General features: G+C 43.7%; 1 protein-coding gene and 2 pseudogenes across 1 annotated transcript; 1 reads left to right on the top strand and 2 right to left on the bottom strand.

Annotated features, from left to right (window-relative positions):
• Positions 1-1128: 1128 nt before the first annotated feature.
• Positions 1129-11401, bottom strand: LOC101419781 (WD repeat-containing protein 87-like). The gene is made up of 4 exons (XM_058279400.2): positions 11396-11401; positions 8121-10996; positions 7432-7703; positions 1129-7086 (listed from the first exon to the last, which is right to left on the bottom strand). The coding sequence occupies exons 1-4, from the start codon at positions 11399-11401 to the stop codon at positions 1229-1231; spliced, it is 9012 nt and encodes a 3003-aa protein (XP_058135383.2). The 3' UTR covers positions 1129-1228.
• A 3586-nt stretch (positions 11402-14987) lies between these two features.
• On the top strand, positions 14988-16151 carry LOC111764217 (calcineurin B homologous protein 1-like; annotated as a pseudogene).
• Positions 16152-21193: 5042 nt separating this feature from the next.
• Positions 21194-23087, bottom strand: LOC101444868 (RAF proto-oncogene serine/threonine-protein kinase pseudogene; annotated as a pseudogene).
• Between the last annotated feature and the right edge of the window lie 449 nt (positions 23088-23536).

Consider the following 23536-nt stretch of genomic DNA (forward strand, 5'->3'; position numbering starts at 1 on the left):
CTGGATCTGTTCCCAGGGCTCCTTACCTTCTCCACCTTGTCAACTCAAACTGTTACCCAAAGACTCCAAGACCCCTCCCCTGAGATGACTACTGTTGCAAGAGTTCTCCTCAATAGTCTGAAGCTCCTGGGCTCAAGTGTTTTTCCTTGGAATCTGCCACTTCCCTCAAGACTCTGATGTCTCATGCCCAAAATCTTCCGTTGGGCTCCCAAGTCCCTCCTTAGTGCCTTAGCTCTTCCTTTGCTTTCACAGGCTCTCTCCTTAAGCTCAGTTCCCTCTCCCAGGGCACCCACAAATGGTACCCTGGAGGTCCTAGGCTGCAGCCCTGGTCTTTTTATATTTCCTCTCCTATGTTCCCAGTACACTCAAATGGGCACAGCAGAATCTCATTTGAGTCTCATAATGAGCATCATTTTGCACATGATTAAACAAAGAATTATAGAGGTAAAGGCACTGGCTCAAGAACACACGTTAAATTGTAGTGAAAGGATCAAAACCTGGTTTGACTCCACAACTCCAATTTTCATGCATACCCCATCTCCCATTAGAATAACAGCACATTAGAGACAAGCATTTCAATAAACAGTATCACCATTTTCCTTTGAGAAAACCAAAATCTAAGCTCAAAGAGTTAGTGAGTTAATGAAATGAAAGTACTGGTAAATGGCAGAGCAAGGATCGTAATGAGAGTTCTTCATAATTCAAAGTTGACATTCTTAACCACTATTTCACTCCACATCCCCATTATATAGATGAGAATACTGAGATTCAGAGATGTTCAGGATCTTAATCAAGATAAAAGTTTAAAAAGGAGCAAAATTATGGATCTTCTCTGCTTCTTCTCAAATTAATGCTAAGTACAAGCCCCATTATGCCAAACACTCTCCCTCTCAGACCCTCTGAGGAAAGGAGATAAGAATCAAAGGAAAAAGAGTGCCAGGAAAGACTTTCCTATCAAAAGGTGATCAGGTACCGGAGCCCTACCCTCCAAAGGATGTACCTCACAGACTGAAAAAAAAAACTGTCCCTCTCTTAGGGCAGAGTTTCTGTTTTCTTTGGCCACTTCCAAGGAATTCTAGGCTTGGAGAAGAGGAGAAAAAACAGGCAGAATACTTGTTACAACTAAGAAATGTCATTTTATTCAGTACAGAAACAGAAGAGTCCTTACCAAGTTAAAAAGGCTTAAAATCTGTGGACCAGGCTCATTTTCAAATAAGACCTCAAAGTCCTAATAGTCAGGCCAGAGAGTAGGAGTAGGGATGTTGGGCAGCCTCTCAATAAGGTAAGAATCAACTTGCGGTAGGCTTTTCCAGGCAAGTTCAAGGAACCCATATTGGGCAATGCCAACAGGTTGGAGAGTATGCACATTGTTCTGCCCAGGGAGGGGTAGCACATTCCGGAATTCAAGGAGACCTCCAGGGGCTTGCGAAACACCACAAAACAAGCCACAGAACAACCGCTCACCAAGCACCAGCTCCTTGGTCTTCAGAGCCTTTTTGTAAATGATATCCTGGGGTTGGGGTTCCTCTCTCTCTAACAAATCTAGTAGAAGCCTCTGGATCTGAGGGGACTTAAGTTGGTACAGGTCCATGAGCTGGTAAAACTGTTCCATCCAAGTAGTGTGGTCTTTTGCATATCGCTGCTGCAACATCCGCAAAACATGATACAGTGCCACGAATGTCTCCCATTGAGGCACATCCCTTTTTTTAGGGATGGTTTGTGCCTTCTTCTCCACCTTGGGCAATTTGGGAAACTTGTTCTTACCCTTAAAAGCCCAGAAGTCCTTCTGAAACATCAGTGCTAGGGTTTGTTTGTCCACAGAGGCATGAACACCTGTGAAAACATCTCTTGTGGCAGGATAAAAATGTATTGCCATCTCTTTGCGAGCATTGGATAACTGCTGTGCCCGCTCACTCCTATAAGGTTTTCCTAAAATATGCCAATTTACAGCCTTTGGGACTTGAATCCCCTTGATAGCTGATGGTAATACTGGTTCAAGGATAGGCAGTGCTTTCTTCTTTACCTTGGGAAATTTGGGGAGCTCATCCTGGCCCTGAAAGTCCTGGAAGTCCTTCTGGAATTTCAAAGCCAGGGGTTTTTTGTCCAGAGAGGAATAGAGAGCTATGGGAACATATTTTCTGATTGGGTAAAGGTGCTTTATCTCCTTGACAGCCCTGGATACCTGTTGTGCTTCCTTCTTCCTGTAGGATTCAGCTAAAAGATGCAAACTGAGAGTCTGTGAGGCAGGAATTCTCTTGGTGACTGATGGTAACACTGGTTCAGGAACAGGGAATGGCTTTAGCCAGCTCTCCTTTTCCTTTCTTCTAACTGGAGGGATCACTTCTAAGTGCACTGGACTCAAAACATCCTCAAAAAGTTGTGATGTATTAGTGTGACTTAACTCTTGCCTGTGGTGTTTAGCAATGGCCTTAAGATTGGCCAGACGCATCCATTCCAAGTACCCCTTTGAACTGAAGTCTTTGAGGAACTGGCTCAGTTTATGGAAACTGTCCCTGGAAAGCTGCTCTCCTGCTTCCAACCTTATTAAGGCATTGTTAATCCAGTCCTCATCTGAGAGGCTTGCTTCTGAATAGCGTGGCCTTTGGTATCTATTAGCTGGCATTTCAGGTGAAAAGGCAAGGGTTGGGGTTGGGGTTGAGATCTGGTGCTCAGATTTCCCTACTGGGAAATCCCGATGACACCGCGTGAACCACTTCCACCCGCTTGTGGGCCTATGTTCAGGTTTCTGTGGTTCTATGATAATATCAGATAATCGGGACTTTGGCTTATGGAGGCTTTCTGGGATCTGGGTCTCTAAGCCTGTTTCCATGGCTTGCAAAAACATGTCCCTGGCTTTCTGCAAAAGTACATTCCCTTGTCTTCCCCATGAACTTGTCTTAGGGTGTACTCCAAGGATCTGACTGTCCTGCCCTTCTTCCAAATCCAAACGATCCCCTAACACTTTCAAGAGCATTTCTCCTTTTTCCCTCATGGCTTCCTGAAGTGGTATCTTGAAGGGGATTTTCAGAAAGCTTGACCACATAGCTTCATCCATAGGTTTGGAGATACTCTGCACTCTATCTTTCTTAAAAGGCATTTTCCTTTTAGCTGTACGCTCCCTTTCCTCAGCAAGATCTTCGCCTTCTATCATTACCTTGAAAAAGCTCACTCTCTCTTTTGAAAACTCTGTTTGAAATACTCTTTCTGCATCCTTCTCCCTTTCTTCTTTTTTGTCATCTTCCTTTACATATTTCTCCAACTCTTCCTTCTCCTTTTCCTCTTTGCTCAAGCTCTCCTCCTCGCTCGCCTCCTTGCTCAGGCTCTCCTCCTCCTCCTCGCTCTCGCTCTCCTCTTCGCTCAGGCTCTCCTCCTCACTCACGTTCTCCTTCTCTTCGCTCAGGCTCTCCTCCTCCTCGCTCAGGCTCTCCTCCTCCTCGCTCAGGCTCTCCTTCTCTTCACTCAGGCTCTCCTCCTCGCTCACGCTCTCCTCCTCCTCCTCGCTCAGGCTCTCCTCACTTAGGCTCTCCTCCTCATTCAGGAGCTCCTTCTCCTCATGAAGTTCCTCCTTCTCTTCCTCACATGGGCCTTCCTTTTTCTCCTTAGTCAGCCTTTCTTTCTCCTTAGTCAACATCTCTTCCTTTTTCCTTTTTTGAGTCAAACTCTTTTTCTTATGCTTCTTACCCAATTTCTCCAGGTTCTCTTCTCCTAGACTTACCTCCTTTTTCCTCTTCTGAAATAGGTGTTTCCTTTTCTCCATCTTGGGCAGGATCTCCTGCTCTTCCTCAATCAGATTCTCTTCCTCTTTCCCCTTCTTAGTTGGACTTTCCTCTATATCCTTCTCAGTCAAGTTCTCATACAGTATATTTCTCATATTCTCTATTAACCATTTCACCTGGATCTTTTCTGATTCATTCTCATCAATCCTCTTCAAAAACTCCTCTAATTGTCTTTTTTCCAATAGATATTGCTCCTGGACCTCCTTTAACACATTCTCTACCTGGGTTTTATCTAACAGTGGCTTTTCCTGGACCTTGCCCAATAACTTTCGGTCCTCCTCCAAGCTCTCTTCAGCAGTCAGTGTTCTCCCTTTATGAACCAGTTCTTTCTCTTCTTCAGTTATTTCCACTTCTTCCAAGGGCACATTATTCATTTCTCTGATTATCTTACCCAGGATCCTCAACAGCTGCTTCTCTTTCATCCCTAATTTTTTTTCCATAGAACTGGACTCCTTTTCTTCAGAACTAATCCCCTTTTCCATATCCGTTTTCTTAGTTGCCTGTATTTGCTCCTTTTTGGTTATTTTCTCTTTGGTCCTAATGTCATAAAACAGTTTCCCCTCTTCCTGGGACAGTTTATCTTTTCCTTCCATAATTCCTTTCTCTTCTTTCAATATTTTTTGCCTTCTTTTAGTTGTGGCAATTCCCTCCTTGGCTATTGCCTTTTTGTTCTTAGCAGTACTCCTCCTTTCCTTGGCCAGTCTGCTGTCTTTCTGAGTCAATCTCTTCTCCAATGTCCCTGTCTCTTTCTCCTTGAACTGTTTTTCCATTTCACCAGCCCGTTCTTGCCTTTCCAGTGACAATTTCCCTTGTTTTATTGGCCCAGCCTTTGTCGCCTTTTTCCAGGACAATTTCTTCTCCTTCTGACCCCATAGTCTTTCTTTCTGTGCCTGTGTCTCCGGTTGTCGGGCTAGTTTCTCCTCAGTTGCTTTCTTATCTTTCCTGATCCATTTCTCCTCTTTCTTGGTCTGTTTCTCTTTTTCCATGGCCCGTTTCTCTTCTTTCTGGGAACTTTTCTTGACTTCCTCCATCTTTTTCTCCTCTTCTGGGGCCAGTGGGGTTTTTTCCTCAGTCTCTTTCTTAATTTTTCGAGCCCATCTTTTCCCTTTCTGAGCCTGTCTCTCCTCTTTCTGGGCCTGTCTCCTTTCTTCCCGAGCCCGTCTCTTTTCTTCCCAGGCCTGTCTCTTTTCTTCCCCAGCCCAGTTCTCTTCTTTCCATGACCATTTCTCCATTTCCCCAACCTGTTTCTTCCCTTCTAGGTCCAGTTTCTGTCTTTCCTGGGCTGCTTGTCTGTTTTCCTCAGTCTCTTTCTCCTCTTTTTGAGCCTGCCTCTCTTCCTGGTCTGGTGTCTCCTGTTCATCCTGTTCCCCAACTTGTTTTTTCTTTTCATGAATTTGTGTCTTCTTTTTATGGGTCTGCTTTTCCTTTTCTCTATACCATTTCATCTTTTCTGAGGTCAATTTATTCTCTTGATCTGCAAAACTCTCCCTTTCTAATACCTCTTTTACCACTTCTCCAAAAAGTTCCTCCTCTTCTGTAGACAAATGTTCTTCTTCTGGGGCCAGTTTCCCCCTTTTCCATGCCTGTTTTTCTTTTTCCTCAATATGCTTCTCCCTGTCCTGTGTATGTTTCTCTCTTGTAAGGGACTGTTTCTTCTCTTCTCTAACATGTTTCTCTATGTCCAGGATTAGATCATCTTGTTCCTTGGCCGATTCTTCTTCTTCCCAGGCAGGTTCTTCTTCTTTCCAGGCAGGTTCTTCTTCTTCCCAGGCAGGTTCTTCTTCTTCCCAGGCAGGTTCTTCTTCTTCCCAGGCCAGTCCCTCTTCTTCCCAGGCCAGTTCCTCTTCTCCCCAGGCCAGTTCCTCTTCTCCCCAGGCTAGTTCCTCTTCTTCCCAAGCTAGTTCCTCTTCTTTCTCAACCAGTTCCTCCTTTTCCCTGACCAGTTCCTCCTCTTCCTCATCCAACTCCTCTGCTTTCTGGGCTAACTTCCTCTCTTTCCAGACCGGCAAATCCTCTTCCTTGGCCCACATACCTTCTTCTTGTGCTAGCATCCTCTTTGCCGAAGAGAGCTTCTTCCTTCTCAGGGCTCGCTCTCCTTTTTTCCAGATCACTTTCCTTCCTTCCTCTAGTAATTTCTGCTCTTCTCCAGTCAGTGTCTTGTCTTCTAGGGCTACCTTCGGCTCTTTCTTGGTTAATTTCTTTTGTGAGAAAGCCAGTATTTCTTCTTCCCAAAACATTTTCTTCTTATCCTTGATTGGCTTCTCCTTTTCTTTCAATGATTCCTCCTCTGGCTTAGTCAGTTTCCTTTCTTCCTGAGCTACATTATCTTCTTGCTTAGACAGTTTCCCTACTTCCTTTTTGAATTTGTTTTTCTGTAAGACTAGGTGATCTTTTAAGAAAGCAACTTTCTTCTTCTTGACTTTAGAAAAGGCTCTGCTCTTCTTTAATGTTTTTGTATCCTCTTGGTTCCTCAATTCCACTGTCCCTTCTTCCTCAACAGCTCCTTTACCTACTTCTTTTATGATGGGTGGTTCTTTCACTACTCTTTCATCCAATTCTGATGAAAATGCTCTTGAGTCCTTCAATAGAGGGCAGATCTCTTGGAAGAGATCCCAGCTGGGCTGTCGGTCAGCAAGCATCACCTGAGCCAACTCCACCAATTCTTTACCAAGGTCCTGTAACATTCCTGGATGGGAACTTGCTATCCTGGAGGTGACAAGAGAGCAAATGTCATCCCGCCAAGACGTGATGTCTACTCTACTTTTGTATCCAGGGGTCCCAGCCAAACCACGGCCACTCTTTTTAACTTTTTTCTTTGTAACTTCTTTTTGTTCAGATATTGGTATGACTTCTTCCTTGGGCTCTTCTGTAGACACTTCTGAAATATCCTGCAGGCCTATTTTCTCTGCCCTCTTCACAGCTGCTTTACTGAGGGTTCTTTGCACTGCCCTCTTCCAAAGCTTTTTTATGTTTGCTCGTTTTTCCAGCTGAGAAATTACCTTTCCATCATCTTTCTTGTCATGTTGATCTGTGGCCTTCATGACCTCTGTGACCTCCATGGCTACTGTGTCCCCAAGAGCTTCTGTGCCTTCTAAGGTGACCTCCTTTGATTCAGCACTATCCTGGGATTGGAATGGGCTGAAAGTAGTTAGTGGCAGCTCTGCTTCCAAGGCAACATCCTTGGCATCAATTTGTCCTAATTCCCGGGCCTCTACTTGTTCACCTTCCTTCTCTGAAGGCACCACCACAGTGCTAAATGTTCCAAATTCTTTCTCTCTGTGCTTTCTGGCAACTCTCAGGTCCCTTTTAACTGCAGAGATATTGGGAGAAAAATAGTTAAGGGAAACAAAAATTCTGAGTGAAAGCCTTTGTAATATCTAGTTCAGTGGAGTTCCAAAAGACATAAAAAGGTGAAAGGAACTGAGGCTTTATGATATAGAAATGCTCATGGTTTCATCCCAACTCCCAGAGCCTAAAGAAAGAAGACTTTGGTATTTGTTGTGGAATAGATCTTTCCCAGGGGGTTGCTGTGAAAAATACCCTTCCACTTAACTGTTCCCCACTGATATCTTTGGATATACCTTGGCCTTACTGACCCTGTCGTTTGGGGCCCAGAGGACCCCAAACATACCCCAATACATCACCTCTCACATACTAAGCTTTTTGCTCTTTGCTTGAAAATGTTGCTTGCTTTTCTTCAATTTGGTGGTCTTTTCAGATTCTGTAAAAGGTATGAGTGTTTGTTCAGCAAGGGTTTCAAGTTTAACAGTCCGTGATGCACCAAAAGAAGGAGTAAGTAGTTGGTCTTTATATGATAATGTCAGATTTTCGTTCAGCTGTTGATTCACGTGAGCAAGGAGGAGCCTGATATCTGTAGCCCGAATCCCTAGCAGCAGGTCCAGAGAGACTTCTCCTACAAGCTCCTGCCTATAAAAGTCAAAGGAGAAGAAGAGCAATGCTTAACCAGTGATTAAAAAAAATTTTTTTTTAATTTTTAAAAGAAGCTACAATGAAATGTACCCATTTAGTACAGAGTAGGCTAAAGTAAAAGCCAGATAAAGAAGAATCAAGGATAGCAAAGAAAATAGTCAGAGTGACACAAGATGCTTCTCTGGTTGAGATACTTGCAGACATGAGTCTTCAGGAATCTTAAGTAAATGAGGAAATGATGGAAGGACAGACTAGTCAACGATCAAGAGAAAAGGATGAGGTGTTGGGGAAAAGAAAAAAGAAAGAACACACAGGGAGGCACATAGAAAAAGAGCTGAAAAAGGGGAAGAGGTACTCAGATTCTGAAAGTTAGGAGCAAGAAGGATTTAGAAGGAGGTCCACCAAACGACTTACTGCATTTCTTGTAAAGTTTCTTGTTTCTGTAGTAGGTGTACCAACATGGTCTTGGTTTGGATGCCTGTGACTCTTGTCATAAGATATAAGACCTTAGTCCGCACATACTCATCACTGTCCATCAATCCCACAGTCAGTGGAATAGCAAAGAGACGGCTCATGAGGCCTAACCTAAACAGGCCCTCCCAGGCTAGTGCACGGATACATGGATTGGAATGGGTTGTATCATCCAGTAGGTGACGGGCAGCTTCCGAGCGCAACCTGGGAGATACCTGGTAAGTGGCAAAAATTTGTGCCAGGACACTAAAATATTTCTTGTATTTCTCTACAGAACAGCAAATTGTGAGGTTGAGGATAGCCTCAATTAAATTATCCAGAAGCCCTTCACTAAATTTTCTTTCCATCCAATTTTGATTTGTTGTGCCCATGAGAATATCAAAAGAAGTTCCTCTTCGCTCTCTAGATTTATCCACTTTTGTACTCACCGAGATTTTCTCTTCTACCACATTCATAGGTAACAGTTCCTTGGATCTTAAGAGCTCAGCCAAGTCCCAGTCCTTATCTTGGCAAAGTGGATGCAGACCACAGTGCAGGAAGATTGGGGTACCTTCAGGCCAAAGACGAGCACGAATCACTGAGTTGGGGATGTAGCCATCAGGAGCAAAGGGCCATTGCTGCCCTTGGCCAAAAAAGTGCCGTAATATATGGTAGGGGTTGAGTCCATCCCAGCCAGCTAGCCGTAGCTGAGCAGGAACCATGTGTAAGGGACGATCATGCTTGGGGTCAAGAACAGACATACCAATATTCTTATCCTTCACAAACTGCAACTGAGATCCCTCTTGAATCCCAAGGGGGCTGCCTCCCTCTTCCTCTACAACATGGGGCACGATATTGTCAAAGGCAATGGCCCGTTTATTGACAAGTGACTCTAGCCCTTGTAATTCCTGCAGCCCTTGTCCAAGGTAAACAAATTTGGGCACTAATACTATTTCAAAAGAAAAGAAGAAGCTAGGCAGGAAGGGTTTAGGTACTTCTTGGATTTCATCTGCATTGTTTAGGGTAATTAGATGAATTAGCAGAGCTGGAGGGAACAATTTTAAACAAGATACTAGGTAGAGACTCTGGTTGAAAGTCAGAAGCAGGTCACCACGATTATTAGCAAAGCAGAGTGGGCCAAAATGCAATGCTGAATCCAACTCAGTTATAAGTCTACCATGAAAGTCCCAGATACGGACTGTGCCATCAATAGCCCCCGTGACAAAAAGTTTCAGAGAAAGGCAGACATCAAATGAAGTGATGGCAAACTGGTGCAGGCGTTTTGTCTCTCTAAATGTAGAGCTTTCTTTTGATTCTGAAGATGTCTGTAAGTCTTGGTAGTGCCAGAGCCGCCAGCAGTCATTCTCAGTGATGGCACCCACAGAACCAGGCAAGAGTATCACATATTTTAGGGGACAACTACTGAGAATTTTGCTGAGAGGCTGCAGGATTACCTTGTTGGCCTGAAGCACAGCCTCTGTTACATGTACAAAATTATCCATGCCATATGAACAGAGCAAGGAATTTTCCTGGGGACCTTCCAGGGTAGACAGTGCCAATACTTCTCCAGAGTGAACAGTCTTCTCTAGTCGGGCCCAGCTATAGTGGGAGAGGATTCTCACAATGCCACTCTGATACCCACAGAACATCAGGCCTTGTAGGCCCTTAACCAAATGGGACCGCCCATAGGCCAAGCATCTTACTGTATCTCCATACTTTACTGAAGTACGCACAAGATATTTGACTGTGCAAGGAGAACGGGTTGCATCAAACACCAGAACATCAGAACCGCCTATTGCCACAAAGATCTCCTCTCTGTCTGAGTCATAGGCCCAAGCTATAGCCTTATCCATAACAAGTAGAGGCCAGGTTATAACCAGGAGATTCCCTGTTACTGGAGACAGGAAATGCAACAAACCATCCTCAGTGGCACAGAGGATTCGAGTCCAATTATGGCCACAGCAGACCCGCTGTACCTGCTGGGGAGTGGAACCACAGACATTGAAGAGGCTATAAAAGTAGGGCATGTGGTGCAGTGAGAAAGCATAAGCAGTCTGGCAGAAAAAAGTGGTGTTATCAATAAACTGCAGTTTCCGCAGATCCTCATCAATATCCAGCTGCCGCAGCAAGTTCCCAGAAGTAAGATTCCACTCCCTGACTAGGCCTTCACTGCCTGCTGTTAGTAAGGTGTGGATCTCTGGTCGGCTATGGACACAGACCACTGATGAGGAATGGGCCTGGAAACTGTGGAGGAAATTGCCCTGGTCTAGACCCCAAGCATGGATCTCCCCAGCCCTGCTTCCAGCATAGAGATAGCCCTGAGAGAAACAAGTGAAGGAACAGGTGATGGAGGAGCCACTTGCTATGGGAATGAAACTCTTTACCTCTTCCAGTTGGCCCTGACCCTGGTGGGTAAAGGCCCTCACTTTATTCTCACACAGAGCCAGGAGGGAGCCCTGGGGGCCATTCAAAGAAAAACCCTGTACAAGCTCATGACCAGGCATGGGCACAGTTTGAGCCATCTGGAGACCTTTGCCATTTGGTAAGATAAACCAGGTAACCACAGCCCCTGAGGTGCCAGATAGCAGCATCTCAGTTTCTGAATCATAGCAGAGGCAACTGATGGAGAAACGGCAGGACACTGTACCCAGAGATGTGAAAGCTCTATGGTGATCTGCAAAGAGTCGCAGGCACAATTCACCACAATAAGCAATTAACATGTGGTAGGAACCAGTGTGGACCATTGCTCGGATGGGTGGCAATTGATCCACCATGGGAAACTCCATCTTCTCTATAATCCCTTTCATTTCTTCATCTTTTTTCTGTATCCAAAGTACCACCTAGAAGAGAAAGATAAACAGAAGCCTGACCATGAAGGAAGATCACCTCCCAAAAGAGTGGGATAGGGAAGGGCTGAATGTTTAGATCCTTTTTTCCTCCTGTGGGGCTAAGGAAAGACTGAACAGGCTGACTGTCAGAATTTCCTGATACTAGGAGGTGGGTATGTGATAGAAACACCATGCTTAAAATGTCCTTTCTTTGGCCTTCAGTCCAATTTATAGATAGTATGAATTCTGCTGGGCCTAATGACTAGAGGTGAAGAAGGATCACTGCATCCAGGTCAAACTGGGACATAGAGATGGATACTTATTGTAGCTAATTCAGAATCACCCTATCATTCTGAGATGAGGGTAGCTTAAGTATGATGCATATAAATTGTATTAAAGCCATAGCTTTACCTGCATTTGTTTGGTTACAGGTTCCACCCAGTTTAAGGAGACAAAATAGTTGACATTGAAGGAATAAAAGCAGACAAAAGGCTTGTTACTGGGATGGTAGGATTCCTGGTATAGAGTCTCAGGCCAGTCACTCAATACAACCATATCATTCTTTGATTCTTCTTCATCAACCTGAGAGAGGAATACCAGAGTCAAGAAGGCTGAGACCTACTCATTTGTTCATTTAATAAGTATGTATTGAGGGATTAGTGGGCTTTTTTTTCTTTTTTTTAGATAACCAACATTTATTCACCTACTACTGGAAAGCATTGTAATGCATCCTAATTGATGAAAGCACCTTCTGGCCTTTTCCAAAGAAGTTTCTGTAAGAGAATTAAGCCCTAATGTCCTTAGATATCCATTCCATATAATAAATTAATTTCTTTCCTATGTATCTAGAATGTTACTAGTTATACACTATCCTTTGGAGAACTGAGAAAAATACCTCCTCAGACTATTTTCTGTATTGTATCATTCAGATGAGGAAACTCAATTGAGAAAGGCTGGTAAGTTCCATGACAGACAATAGAGATACGACATTGAACAAAGCAGACATGGCCATAGCACTCAAGAAAATAAGAGCTCAATAGAGGAAACAGACAAAAAACAGACAACTACAACTGTTCAAAACAAGTGCTCTGTAAAAAGGAATACAATCCTATATGAGTATGAACAAGAAATGCAACCTTGGCAAATATCTATACCTGCCATAGTTCGAACTCCTCAAAGTTCTTGCCTAGAACTACTCCTGTCACAATCACAGATGCATGATATACTGCCTATGGGAAACTCATATTTTACAGACATGTAATAGAATGGCTGTCATGTATGACAGCTAGGTGTAGTCGCATGCACTTTCTTCACTATACTTACGTGCATCCGAGGAAAACTTATGCTATACCCAACATGGAGTTAACTATGCTTCAGTTTTAATATTCTGTATTCAACAGGTGTATACATGTATCAAGGGAGATATATATATCTTTTAGCATATTACACATTAGATTATACATAATATGCTACCTTCTGAGGAATGTAGCATATGTTAGTGGTATGTGTATATGAACTCCTCCTACTGATCAATCAAAACTAAGATCCATGGAGTTTATCTTTGGGATCCCCCTTCTCAGTGCTACACTTCCCTCCTGAACCATGCTCCATGAATCTAACTCTCCTAGTTTCTTTGCATCAAAATTTCTGCTGTTATCACCTAAGTTATAAAGTAAAATACTGAATTCAACTGAAGTATTAATATTTCTTTCCTTATACTGTCCACCATGCCTGCTTCCTGAATCAACAAAGGATTTGAGACTACACTGAGGCCAATGTCTCCAACTCAGATCTCTCTTCTTCCTACATTTCTCGTTTTCAAATATCTTGTGATCTTCCAGCACCCATTAGCATTGTTAATTCACTGGCTACAGCACAGTTGAAAGGACCCTTCTGTCTGAGCTCCCAATCCTCCATCCCTCTTAACTGCATCAGAAAGCTCATTTATATACTACTTACTTCATTTAGTTAATCACTTTCTTTTCTCCTTTCCCCATCTTCATGTACAAACAACTCACTTACTTATTCAACAATATTAGTGCTTTTCTACAAAGGACTCTTAAAGGCTAAGAATATATGTACCTGACACTACTGTTGCCTACTCAATCCCTCTCTTCCTGCCCCCTTCCACCCTAATAAAACTCTGATATTGTTCAGGGTGATCATGGACCCAGAAAATGTTGCACCATAGAGTGACACTACAGTACTCCAAGACTGCCACAGCCCTATGCTCTCTGCACGTTCCTCTTCTACCTAATTGCAGTTTGAAGTGATATCTGGAAGTGCATCCATGACCATGTAACTTTAAGGAGATAAGTAAACATACAAGGATGGTGAAAAAGAAAGAAAAAGAACCTAGGTCTTTGACAACATGTAAGACAAAGATGCCTTCTACTGGTTTAAGTTACTGTAAGTCCATTTCCTATTATTATATTTACAGCAGAATGGATTCTAATTGTACCTAATTCTATCATCTTAATCTAGAAGGGGGAGTTGTTTGGAGATATGGGAGGACTTTTCCAAAGTTGTGTATATCCTGCCCATACTACAGCCTGCCTTGGCAGAGAGAGATAATTAGTTCATATATGTGTATCTCTCATACACAATTACCTTTATATTCTTCAGGATCTTATTTATGAGGCATTTCAAGTCCTTCCACTCAGGAATAAGTCTGTGTGAAGATGATATCCTAGTCATATTCCAGCTCTTTACAGACATCTTGGATTAAAGAACCTGTGGAAGAGTGACTTAATCACATCTGTTGTTAGAAGGGAAATGAAGGAAACTGAGAAAGAAGAAAGATCAACAGGATAAGTTAGAGAAGGGGAGAAGGAGAAGTACTCCTTTAGAAACAGGTAAAAACCCTTTCATTTCAAAAGGATAGGTGAGAATGCACTACTGATATACATAACAACATGGTCAAAAACTACATTGAATGGAAGAAGCCAGACACAAAAGAGTATAAGATTCCATTTATATGAAAGTCAAGAAAGGAGTAATCTAAACTTTCATTAGCTCCTATAGCTTTGTTATAGATTTTTCAGGACTTTCTAAATATAGGATCATGTTATCTATAAATAGTAAAAGTTTTACTTCTTCCTTTCCCATCTGTATGCCTTTTTTTTCCCCCTTGCCTAAGTGCTCTAGCAAGAACTTCTAACACATGTTGAATAAGAGTGGTGATAGTGGGAAGCAGACTTGGCTCAATAGATAGGGTGTCTGCCTACCACATGGGAGGTCTGCAGCTCAAACGCCGGGCCTCCTTGACCCGTGTGGAGCTGGCCCATGCGCAGTGCTGATGCTCGCAAGGAGTGCCCTGCCACACAGGGGTGTCCCCCACGTAGGGGAGTCCCACGTGCAAGGAATGCGCCCCTTAAGGAGAGCTGCCCAGTGCAATAGAAAGTGCAAGTGCAGCCCGCCCAAGAATGGTGCCATACATACGGAGAGCTGACACAGCAAGATGACACAACAAAAAGAAACACAGATTCCCAGTGCCACTGATAAGGATAGAAGTAGTCAAAGAAGAACACACAGCGAATGGATACAGAGAGCAGACAACTGGGGGGGGGGGGAGAGAGGAAGGGGAGAGAGAAAAAAAAAAAAGAGTGGTGATAGTAGGCATTCTTGTCTGTTTCTGCATCTTAGAGGGAAAGTTTTAGCCTTTCACCATTGAGTATGATGCTAGCTATGGGTCTTTCATATATGCCCTTTATCATGTTGAGGAAGTTTCCTTCTATTCCTGTTTTTCTAAGTGTTTTTATCAAGAGATTATGCTGAATTTTGTCAAATGCCTTTTCTGGATTGATAGAGATGATCATGTAATTTTTCTCCTTTGTATGTGTTAACGTGGAATATTTTATTAATTAGTTTCCTTATGTGGGTCTGCAGTAGAAACCCTGCCCTCTCCCTTCTGACCTCTACCTAGCTCCTCCTCTCTTCCCACGTTCCTTCAGTCGCCGTCACTTCAGGCACTGCAGCTCCTGTAGGAGTTCCCGGCTCAGGGATGGGGTCTCGGGCCTCCACGTTACTGTGGGACGAAGAGCTCAAGGAGATCAAGGAGGCTGGCTTTTCCCACAGTCAGATTACCCGCCTCTATAGCTAGATCACCAGTCTGGACAAAGGAGAGAATGGGGGAAGAAGATTTGGCCCAATGGATAGGGCATCCACCTACCACATGGGAGGTCCAAGGTTCAAACCCAGGGCCTCCTGACTCGTGTGATGAGCTGGCCCACGTGTAGTGCTGATGCCGCAAGGAGTGCCCTGCCACACAGGAGTGTCCCCCACGTAGGGGAGCGCCATGCATAAGGTGTGCACCCAGCAAGGAGAGCCGCCCCGTGTGAAAAAAGTGCAGCCCTCCCAGGAGTGGCACCACACACAGAGAGAGCTGACGCAGCAAGATAACGAAACAAAAAGAGACACAGATTCTGGGTGTTGCTGACAAGAATACAGGCGGACAACACAGAAGAACATGCAGCGAATGGACAGAGAGAGCAGACAACTGGGGGGAATGGGGGAGAAGGGGGGAGAAATAAAAAAAAAAAGAATCTTTAAAAAAAAATCATTAAAATAAGGAAAGAATGGGACTCTCAGACGTGAAGATTTCCAGCGGATTCCAGAATTTGCCATCAATCCATTGTGGGACCGGATCATCAATGCCTCCTTTCCTGAACGTTGCTTTTCGACTATGTGATTTGGATAAAGATAAGACCCCCATGATGAGTTATTACAGGTGCTATGCATGATGGTTGGAGTAAGTATCTCAGACAAGCAGCTGGGCAGAGAGGACCATCCAGGAGGCCAATCAGGATGGGGACAGCGCTATTATCTTTCACAGAATTTGTTAAGGTTTTGGAGAAGGTAGAACAGAAAATGAGCATCCGATTTCTTCACTAAAGGACTGACACCAAACTCTTCTTTGCTTTCTAGTATTTAAGAAATGGAACCTGAGAGTCCTCCAGTCCACCAGTCCCACCTCCTCCCCATTAACCCCCTTCTCCCAAAGTACTACTGCTGTTGCATGACAACCCCAGATATGTTCTGTCAACACACACCTGCCTTTGGTGTAAACAGGGTATTACAGAATGGTACACCCAGTCTATTTCTTTTCAGTATCCATACACTAGTTCTCATTTATAAATATCATCTTCCCCTATTCTGCTGCTGAATGTCACACACCCATTCAGTCTGAGAAAGTGAGAGAGGGAATTGTGCCAAGAACCAGCCAGCCAAGCTCTTTCACTGGAATTAAAATATAGCCATGCTGCCTTCCCTCTAACTAGACTTTAGCATGCTCCTTCAACCTTTTTACATGTCCTTTGCTTCCTACTTCTCTGTCACTCAACATACCAATCACTTGGTCTTTCAATCTCCTGCTTTTTATTAAGCCTCAAAATCCACCTCTGTTCTACCTGGTATCCCAAGCTATGCCTGTAAAATATACTTCTGACTTGGCAGAATAGTTCAGTGATCTGGTAGTTTTTTTTTTTTTTTTTTTTTGACTTTGTAATAATATTACATTAAAAATATATATGTGAGGTCCCATTCAACCCCACCCCCCCACCCCCCCTCTCCCCCCCCCCCAACAACACTCGTTCCCATCATCATGACACATCCATTGGATTTGGTAAGTACATCTTTGGGCACCTCTGCACCTCATATACATTGGTTCACATCATGGCCCATACTCTCCTCTATTCCATCATGTAGGCCCTGTGAGGATTTAGAATGTCCGGTGATTACCTCTGAAGCACCATCCAGGGCAGCTCCATGTCCCGAAGACGCCTCCACCTCTCATCTCTTCCTGCCTTTCCCCATACCCTTTGTCCATTATGTCCACTTTTCCCAATCCAATGCCACCTCTTCTATGTGGACACTGGATTGGTTGTGTCCATTGCACCTTTATGTCAAGAGGAGGCTCAGATTCCACCTGGATGCTGGATGCAATCCTCCCATTTTCAGTTGTAATCACTCTAGGCTCCATGGTGTGGTGGTTGTCCTTCTTCACCTCCATCTTAGCTGAGTGTGGTAAGTCCAATAAATCAGATTGTAGGTGCTGGAGTCTGTTGAGGCTCAGGATCTGGCTATCACATTGTCAGTCCAGAGATTCAAATCCCCTAAATATACCTTAAACCCCAACATTAACTGCACCTCCAGCACATTAGCATGAAAGTCTTATGAAGGGAGATCCCATCTGAGTCCAGATTCATCACACATAAACACCATTTCCAAAGAGGGGCCATCTGCCCTGGTAGTTAACCCCATCGGCCATGACCATAACTCCCATGGGTCTCTTTAGCCCTCAAAGGAACCAATATCTGGGGGTTGTATCTGCTTTATCTGTCTCTCTGACTCTGCTCAGTTGTGCATGAGGGCAAACCTTCTGCCAGCCTCCAGACTCTTTTTTAGAAACTCGTAGCCATATAAACTCATTTCTCCTTTCCATTTCCCCCTTACTTTAGGTCAAACAGCATTTTAAAGTCATGGTATTTTATGTAGACATGGATATTCTGCTGATCCGCATTGAACCTTCCGTATAAGGTCATTTTCCAGTTGCATCATCAGTTGGTAGTTGATAGTGGTCCCTCGTTGCCAGGGAGGCTCATCCCCGGGTGTCATGTCCCACGCTGGGGGGAAGGCATTGCATTTACATGCTGAGTTTGGCTTCGAGACTGGCCACATTTGAGTAACATGAAGGCTGACAGAAGGAAATTCCCAGGCACAAAGTTGCTCTAGGCCTTGTTATTATTTTGGGTTTATCAGCTCACAAGCATAGTCATTAGTATCAGGGGCTCACTGTTGAACCCTCACTCCCTCCCGGTCCCCACCACTGTACCTGGGAGACTGTCGCTGCTCCCCTAGGGACCACGACAGAGCACCACTGGGATCTGGTAGTTTTTAATCTACCTTCAGCCTTAAATGGGTCTCTGGGATGTGGCCTTTCCAGGAGCTTTTTGGTAACCAACACTTCTCTCAGAAGAATGTCTCTCTTGGTCCCTGCACTCTGCTCTATCATCAAAGGGCTGCTAGATGGAACTGTTCTTGAGAGGTGGTCGTGAGAGGTGTAGAGTCAAGTCCTTTTAGATGGCTTGCCCCATTCTACCCCTGGCCTCTGATTATCAGCATACATTTCTACGTGGCTACTCTTGTTAGTGCAGTGTTGACTCTTCAGAAAATAGCCATATGCCTGGAAGTTTCTTCGTTTGGGGGCACCTTCACCACCAGAATGGCTTCTCTGGCAATATACTTTGGGACTTTCCCATGGCCTTTTTTTTTTTTAAGATTTATTTATTTATCCCCCACCCCCCAGTTGTCTGTTCTCTGTGTGTTCTTCTTTGTCTGCTTCTGTTATTGTCAGTGGCATGGGAATCTGTGTTTCTTTTTGTTGCATCATCTTGTTGTGTCAGCTCTCTGTGTGTGCGGCGCCATTCTTGGGCAGGCTGCACTTATCTTTCGCACTGGGCGGCTCTCCTTACAGGGTGCACTCCTTGCGCGTGGGGCTCCCGTGCACAGGGACACCCCTGCAAGGCACGGCACTCCTTGCGCGCATCAGCACTGCACGGGGGTCAGCTCCACACGGGTCAAGGAGGCCCGGGGTTTGAGCTGCAGACCTCCCATGTGGTAGACAGATGCCCTAACCACTGGGCCAAGCCCGCTTCCCTTCTCATGGGTTTTTGAACAAGGAGGCTGGGCAACCTGTAAAGCCTCCTATATTCACACCTCTGCAACATGGTTTATGCCTCAGTGTTATGTACACTGGAATGTTTTTCACTTCATTTTACCAAGTAGATTAGTGTTACAGAAGTATCTAACTTATCCCAGTCCAAGAGATTTAAAAGACAGTCCTTGGTGTCTTCAAGTTTTGCACAAAATTCTCAATGAATTTTACACTTGGCAAATAATTATGCTGGAAGTCATAGCAGTCTCCTGACACAGGTCCAAATTTTTGAATGTATTGTAACATTAGCTGCCTGGCTACATTGGCTTCCTAGCTCCTTGTGTAGACCCCTGCTGATCCCTTAGAAACAAGGGGGTCTGCCATTGATGGCACAACCAGAGTGGCATTATAGGCCTTTTGAGCAAGCCAGAGCAGTTTTTCTGCCAAAGTCAGCTTAGTTTAGACCTCGTTGAATCAGGCTGTTATCATCCTAATGTCTGTGAGTCTCTTCATTAGTATATCTGGCCCTGGCTAACTTTCTCTGACTCATTGCCTGCTTGCTTGCTTGCCTGCTTGCTTGCTTGCCTGCTTGCTTGCTTGCTTGCTTGCTTGCTTGCTTGCTTGCTTGCTTGCTTGCTTGCTTGCTTTGGAAGGTTTTCCAAGATGTGCACACAATTCTTTAGGAAGGGAATTACTAAAGAATACCATTGCAAAGGAATCAGAAGGAGTAGGGCGCAGCAGAGTGGCTAGGCCGGACAGCTCAGGTATAAAAGAATGATGAATTCTTTATGACTTATCAGTCTGACTTGGTGATCAAATGATGTAATACAGGAATTATATAAAAGAAAAGAATTGCCTGATACTGATCTGTTAAGAGAGGTATTTCAGAGGGTTCTTGATGTGCATATTTAAAGTTTCTAATACTATGTTTTTTTCCTCCTCTTGGCTGTATAGCAAACTGTTTTAATCCACAGTTGTGCCTTATTGTTCCACTAAAATTTTATTCTTTCATCCATCAATAAATACGGTTAAAACAAACAAAAAATTTCCTTATGTGAACCATCCTTGTATACCTGGAATAAAACTCACTTGCTCATGATGTATAATTCATTTAATTTATGTTGGATTCAATTTGAATGTATTTTGTTGAGGATATTTGTATCTAAGTTCATTAGAGAGATTTGTCTGTAATTTTCTTTTCTTGTAGCATCTTTATGTGGCTTTGGTATTAAGGTGATTTGGCTTCATAGAGCTAGTTAGGTAATGCTCCCTCCTCTTCAATTTTTTGGAAGGCTTTGTGTAGGAATGGTATTAGTTCTTTTTGGAATAACTGGTAGAATTCCCCTGTGAAGCCATCTGGTCCTGGATTTTTCTTTGTTGGGAGGTTTTTGATGACTGACTCAATCATTATTTGCAATTGGTATATTGAGGTCTTCTATTTCCTCTTTTGTCAGTGCAAGTTGCTTGAATGTTTCTAGAAATTTGTCCATTTTGTCTAAGCTGTCCAACTTGTTGACATATAATTTTTCATAATATCCTCTTACGATACTCTTTATTTTTGTGGGGTCAGTTGTGATGTCTCCTCTCTCACTTCTGATTTTATTTATTTGCATCGTCTCTCTTTTTTTTCTTTGTTAGTCTGGGTAAGGGTTTATCAATTTTTTTACTTTATTTTCTTTAACATTATTGAGGAACCATAGGATAACTATATTTTGTCAAGCTTGATAAAAACAAAATTAAAACACAAATCATCAAGAAAATCTGTATTCTTGGTTTCCTTGAATATACATGATTTGACTGTAGAAACAAGGCTGGCTCTGCAGCCCGACCCCATAAAGGCAGCTCCTGGAAAACCAAATTCAGTGAAAGACTACTCTGAGAGGACAGTGGAAACTGGGAGGGGCAGACCATTCACCTCATCTGGAGAATCATCCCAATATCCTGGAGAGCTCACAGGCTGTGCAAAAGAAGGACACATCCAAGAAGTTAAATTCCATAGTACCACAGCAGATGCCTTCAGAAGGCCAGGGTATAGACAATTCTGGGTTGTGTGGTACATTATATGCAAAACTACCTGTTTGACACCCTACCACTATCTATGAAGAAGAGTCCTTTCTGTGATCACATTCTACATAGGAGCTTATTTCTAAAATCCATATGTCCCTACAACATCAGGGCTGGATTGCCCTGCTATCCTTACTTCCCCTTCTGAGTGCTTTTTTTTTTTTTTTTTTGCATTAAAAATACTCATTTAGCCAACAGACAGGACCCCAGATGATGTATTGCCATCTGCACCTACTTGTACATCTGGAAAAGGCACAGTTCATGAGTGTGGGGGAAGGGAGGGAGCAGGATAAACCAGCATTATGACTGGATTCCTTCTCCCAGGGTCAGAAAGGGTAAAAAATAAGGCAACATAAAGTTAAGGCCCTGTGAGTAGTCTAGGAGCTCAGCAGCAGCTTCTCTGAGAAGCAGCTCTCCATCCCATAGAACAGGAACAGAAAAGTGGTGCTTGTTGACTCTCCTGTCCCCCTGAGTGCAGGTGCAAAGTCCATCTAGAAGACAGGCAGTCTATGGGATGTCCAAAGCGCAGGTACTGATGTCCTTGGTGTTGGCTGCCCAATGCAGGGATGGCTCAGAAGAACTCTGGTCAATTTTTGGTAGAAAGTGTTGGAGCAGCTTGATGGAAGACAGAATCATGCAAGAAAAGAGGACTTTCTTCCTTAACTTCCTCTACACAGTCAGCTACAAGCCTCTTCATCGCTTTGGGGCATTTCTTTCAAAGCTTACTAAGATCTGGGGAGGCATGACCTTAGCCCACAATGATGTGGATCCAGTTGTTGATGTGTGATATGGAAGTTCCCCTGACACCGGCTCATATAATACAATGCCATAGGAGTACACATGAGAATGGAAGCTGAATGGGTTATTGTCCTGCATTTGGATCACCTCTGGGGCCATCCACAGGATGGAGCTAGTAGGTTGTTCAACCTGCTGAGAACCATTCCAGTGCAATTTGACTGTGCTGAACAAAAATCTCCAATTTTCACTGTCAGACCTACATAGAGAAATATATTGTTGGATTCATGTCTCTGTGAATGTCGTTCTTTGCGTGTAAATAGCCCATTCTCTGAGTTGTCTGCTGGGCAATGTCAATTAACTGGAACATCTGAAACTTGGTCTCCTGGACATGCTGGCATTTGTAGAGGGTGCTGCCCTCGCATCACTCACACATGACTGCCAGGTTGTCCTTTTTCATGCACCCCATGAAGAGCAGGATGTTCACGTTTTGCACAGGACAGCCACCTTATTCCTGAAGGTTAGGACTGCTCTGATGTAGGGTCAACAAACTTTAAGATCTTTACTGCAATATCTCCGTGCCACTTGCATGTCCCAAATAGCCTGACCCAATCTAGTGGAGAGCATCATTTCACTGGCTTCAATAATAGCTTGAATCTCTCTGTCCATGAGGTCTGACTTTGTTTTTCTTCTGGGTCCCAGATTCTGGTATCTGCTCTTCCTGTGATGGCAAAGGAGTTTGGGGCTCTGACCAGCCCGTTGTGCTCAGATTGTTGGGGCTGCTGGACAGGGCTGAAGGTGAGGATGATTTGCTTTAACTTTGAATTGCATCATCTATCATCCTGCTGTTCACAGGTAGGGAGGTGCTGACCATGTGGATATTAGGCATGGGCATCAAGCTTTGCAGCTAGGAGAGTCACTCTTCAGAGGACAGGCTGTAAGTATTGAAGGTAAAGGCATGGGGTGTGGAGTATCTGTGCTGGGAACTAACAAGCATCCAGGAGAGACACACTCGCATCTGACATATCATCAAAGAAGGTAATGCTGGGACCTCACTATCATCGATAGTAGAATTTGGAATTTGGATGCAAGAGTTGAACTCCAGTTATGAGACCATAGTAGGTACTTTGGTCTCAATGTTCATGAAATTTGTAGCCACAAGTCTGACATCAACATCCATTTAGAAGGAACTGCTGACAGATGTCAAAGAAGGTAAGTTTCAGGAACGTCTTCCAAGCAAAGTTTTGTTTTGTGAGGGGTACATGATCTAGGAAATCTACTTAACATTCTTTTCCAATAAAATAGGCAGTATCAGTATTCCAATCTAAATGTGTTTTTGTACTTTTGTGCTCCTGGAGGAGTCTTAACACTGTACAGCAACTTGGTTGCAGCCCCCTCACCTTGAACGCTTTCATAAAGCAGTCATACAAGCTCAATCTTTTTCGCACATTGTTCTTTGCTTGTTTGGCAAGAAAATACGGATAGTTTTGCTTGTCTTAGAAGAATCTGTGAGACTGCCTTCATCTGACACTGGGTTTTGAGAGCCAAATGCTGAACTACTGAAGAGGAGATGCAGCTGGAGCCATCAAACACGTCTTTGAATCCGAAACTATTGCTGATTGTCTTCCAGGTCCCTTATATGGGCTCCATAATTACAGCTTAAACAAAAATTAAACCTGAGGAAACCAGGTCACTTCAGTGTCCTGTCATCCGGTGGTGGCAGCTCATCTGTTCCTCCTCCCCACAGCAGGTGAAAGAGTGGGAGGTGGTCACATTCTGAGCATCCCCAGCTCAGGGGGTGGGACCCGGGCAGACCCCGCCTCATCCCACTCATGCTCCATACCTCAAGGCACAAACCCCAAAGTCCTCATTTTCATTTGGTTTGAGATATTTACTGATTTCTCTGGCAATTTCCTCCTTGATCCACTGATTATTTAACAGTGTGTTGTTTAATTTCATTTGTGAATTTTCAAGTTCTCCACACATTATTGATTTCCAGCTTCATTCTGTTGAGGTCAGAGTGCTTTATATAATTCCAATCTTTCTAAATTCACTGAGACTTGTTCCATGACCTAATGTGGTCTATCCTGGAGAATGAT

The sequence above is a fragment of the Dasypus novemcinctus genome, chromosome 18 (assembly GCF_030445035.2).
Source record: "Dasypus novemcinctus isolate mDasNov1 chromosome 18, mDasNov1.1.hap2, whole genome shotgun sequence".
Classification (NCBI taxonomy): Eukaryota; Metazoa; Chordata; class Mammalia; order Cingulata; family Dasypodidae; genus Dasypus; species Dasypus novemcinctus.

Excerpts from the sequence above, each read along its gene's own strand:
- LOC101419781 (XM_058279400.2), bottom strand. Across the intron at positions 7,704-8,120 it reads GAAACTTTACAAGAAATGCA|GCAGGAGCTTGTAGGAGAAG; the intron begins GTAAGTCGTTTG and ends TGACTTTTATAG. Across the intron at positions 7,087-7,431 it reads AGCAAAGAGCAAAAAGCTTA|TTAAAAGGGACCTGAGAGTT; the intron begins GTATGTGAGAGG and ends ATATCTCTGCAG.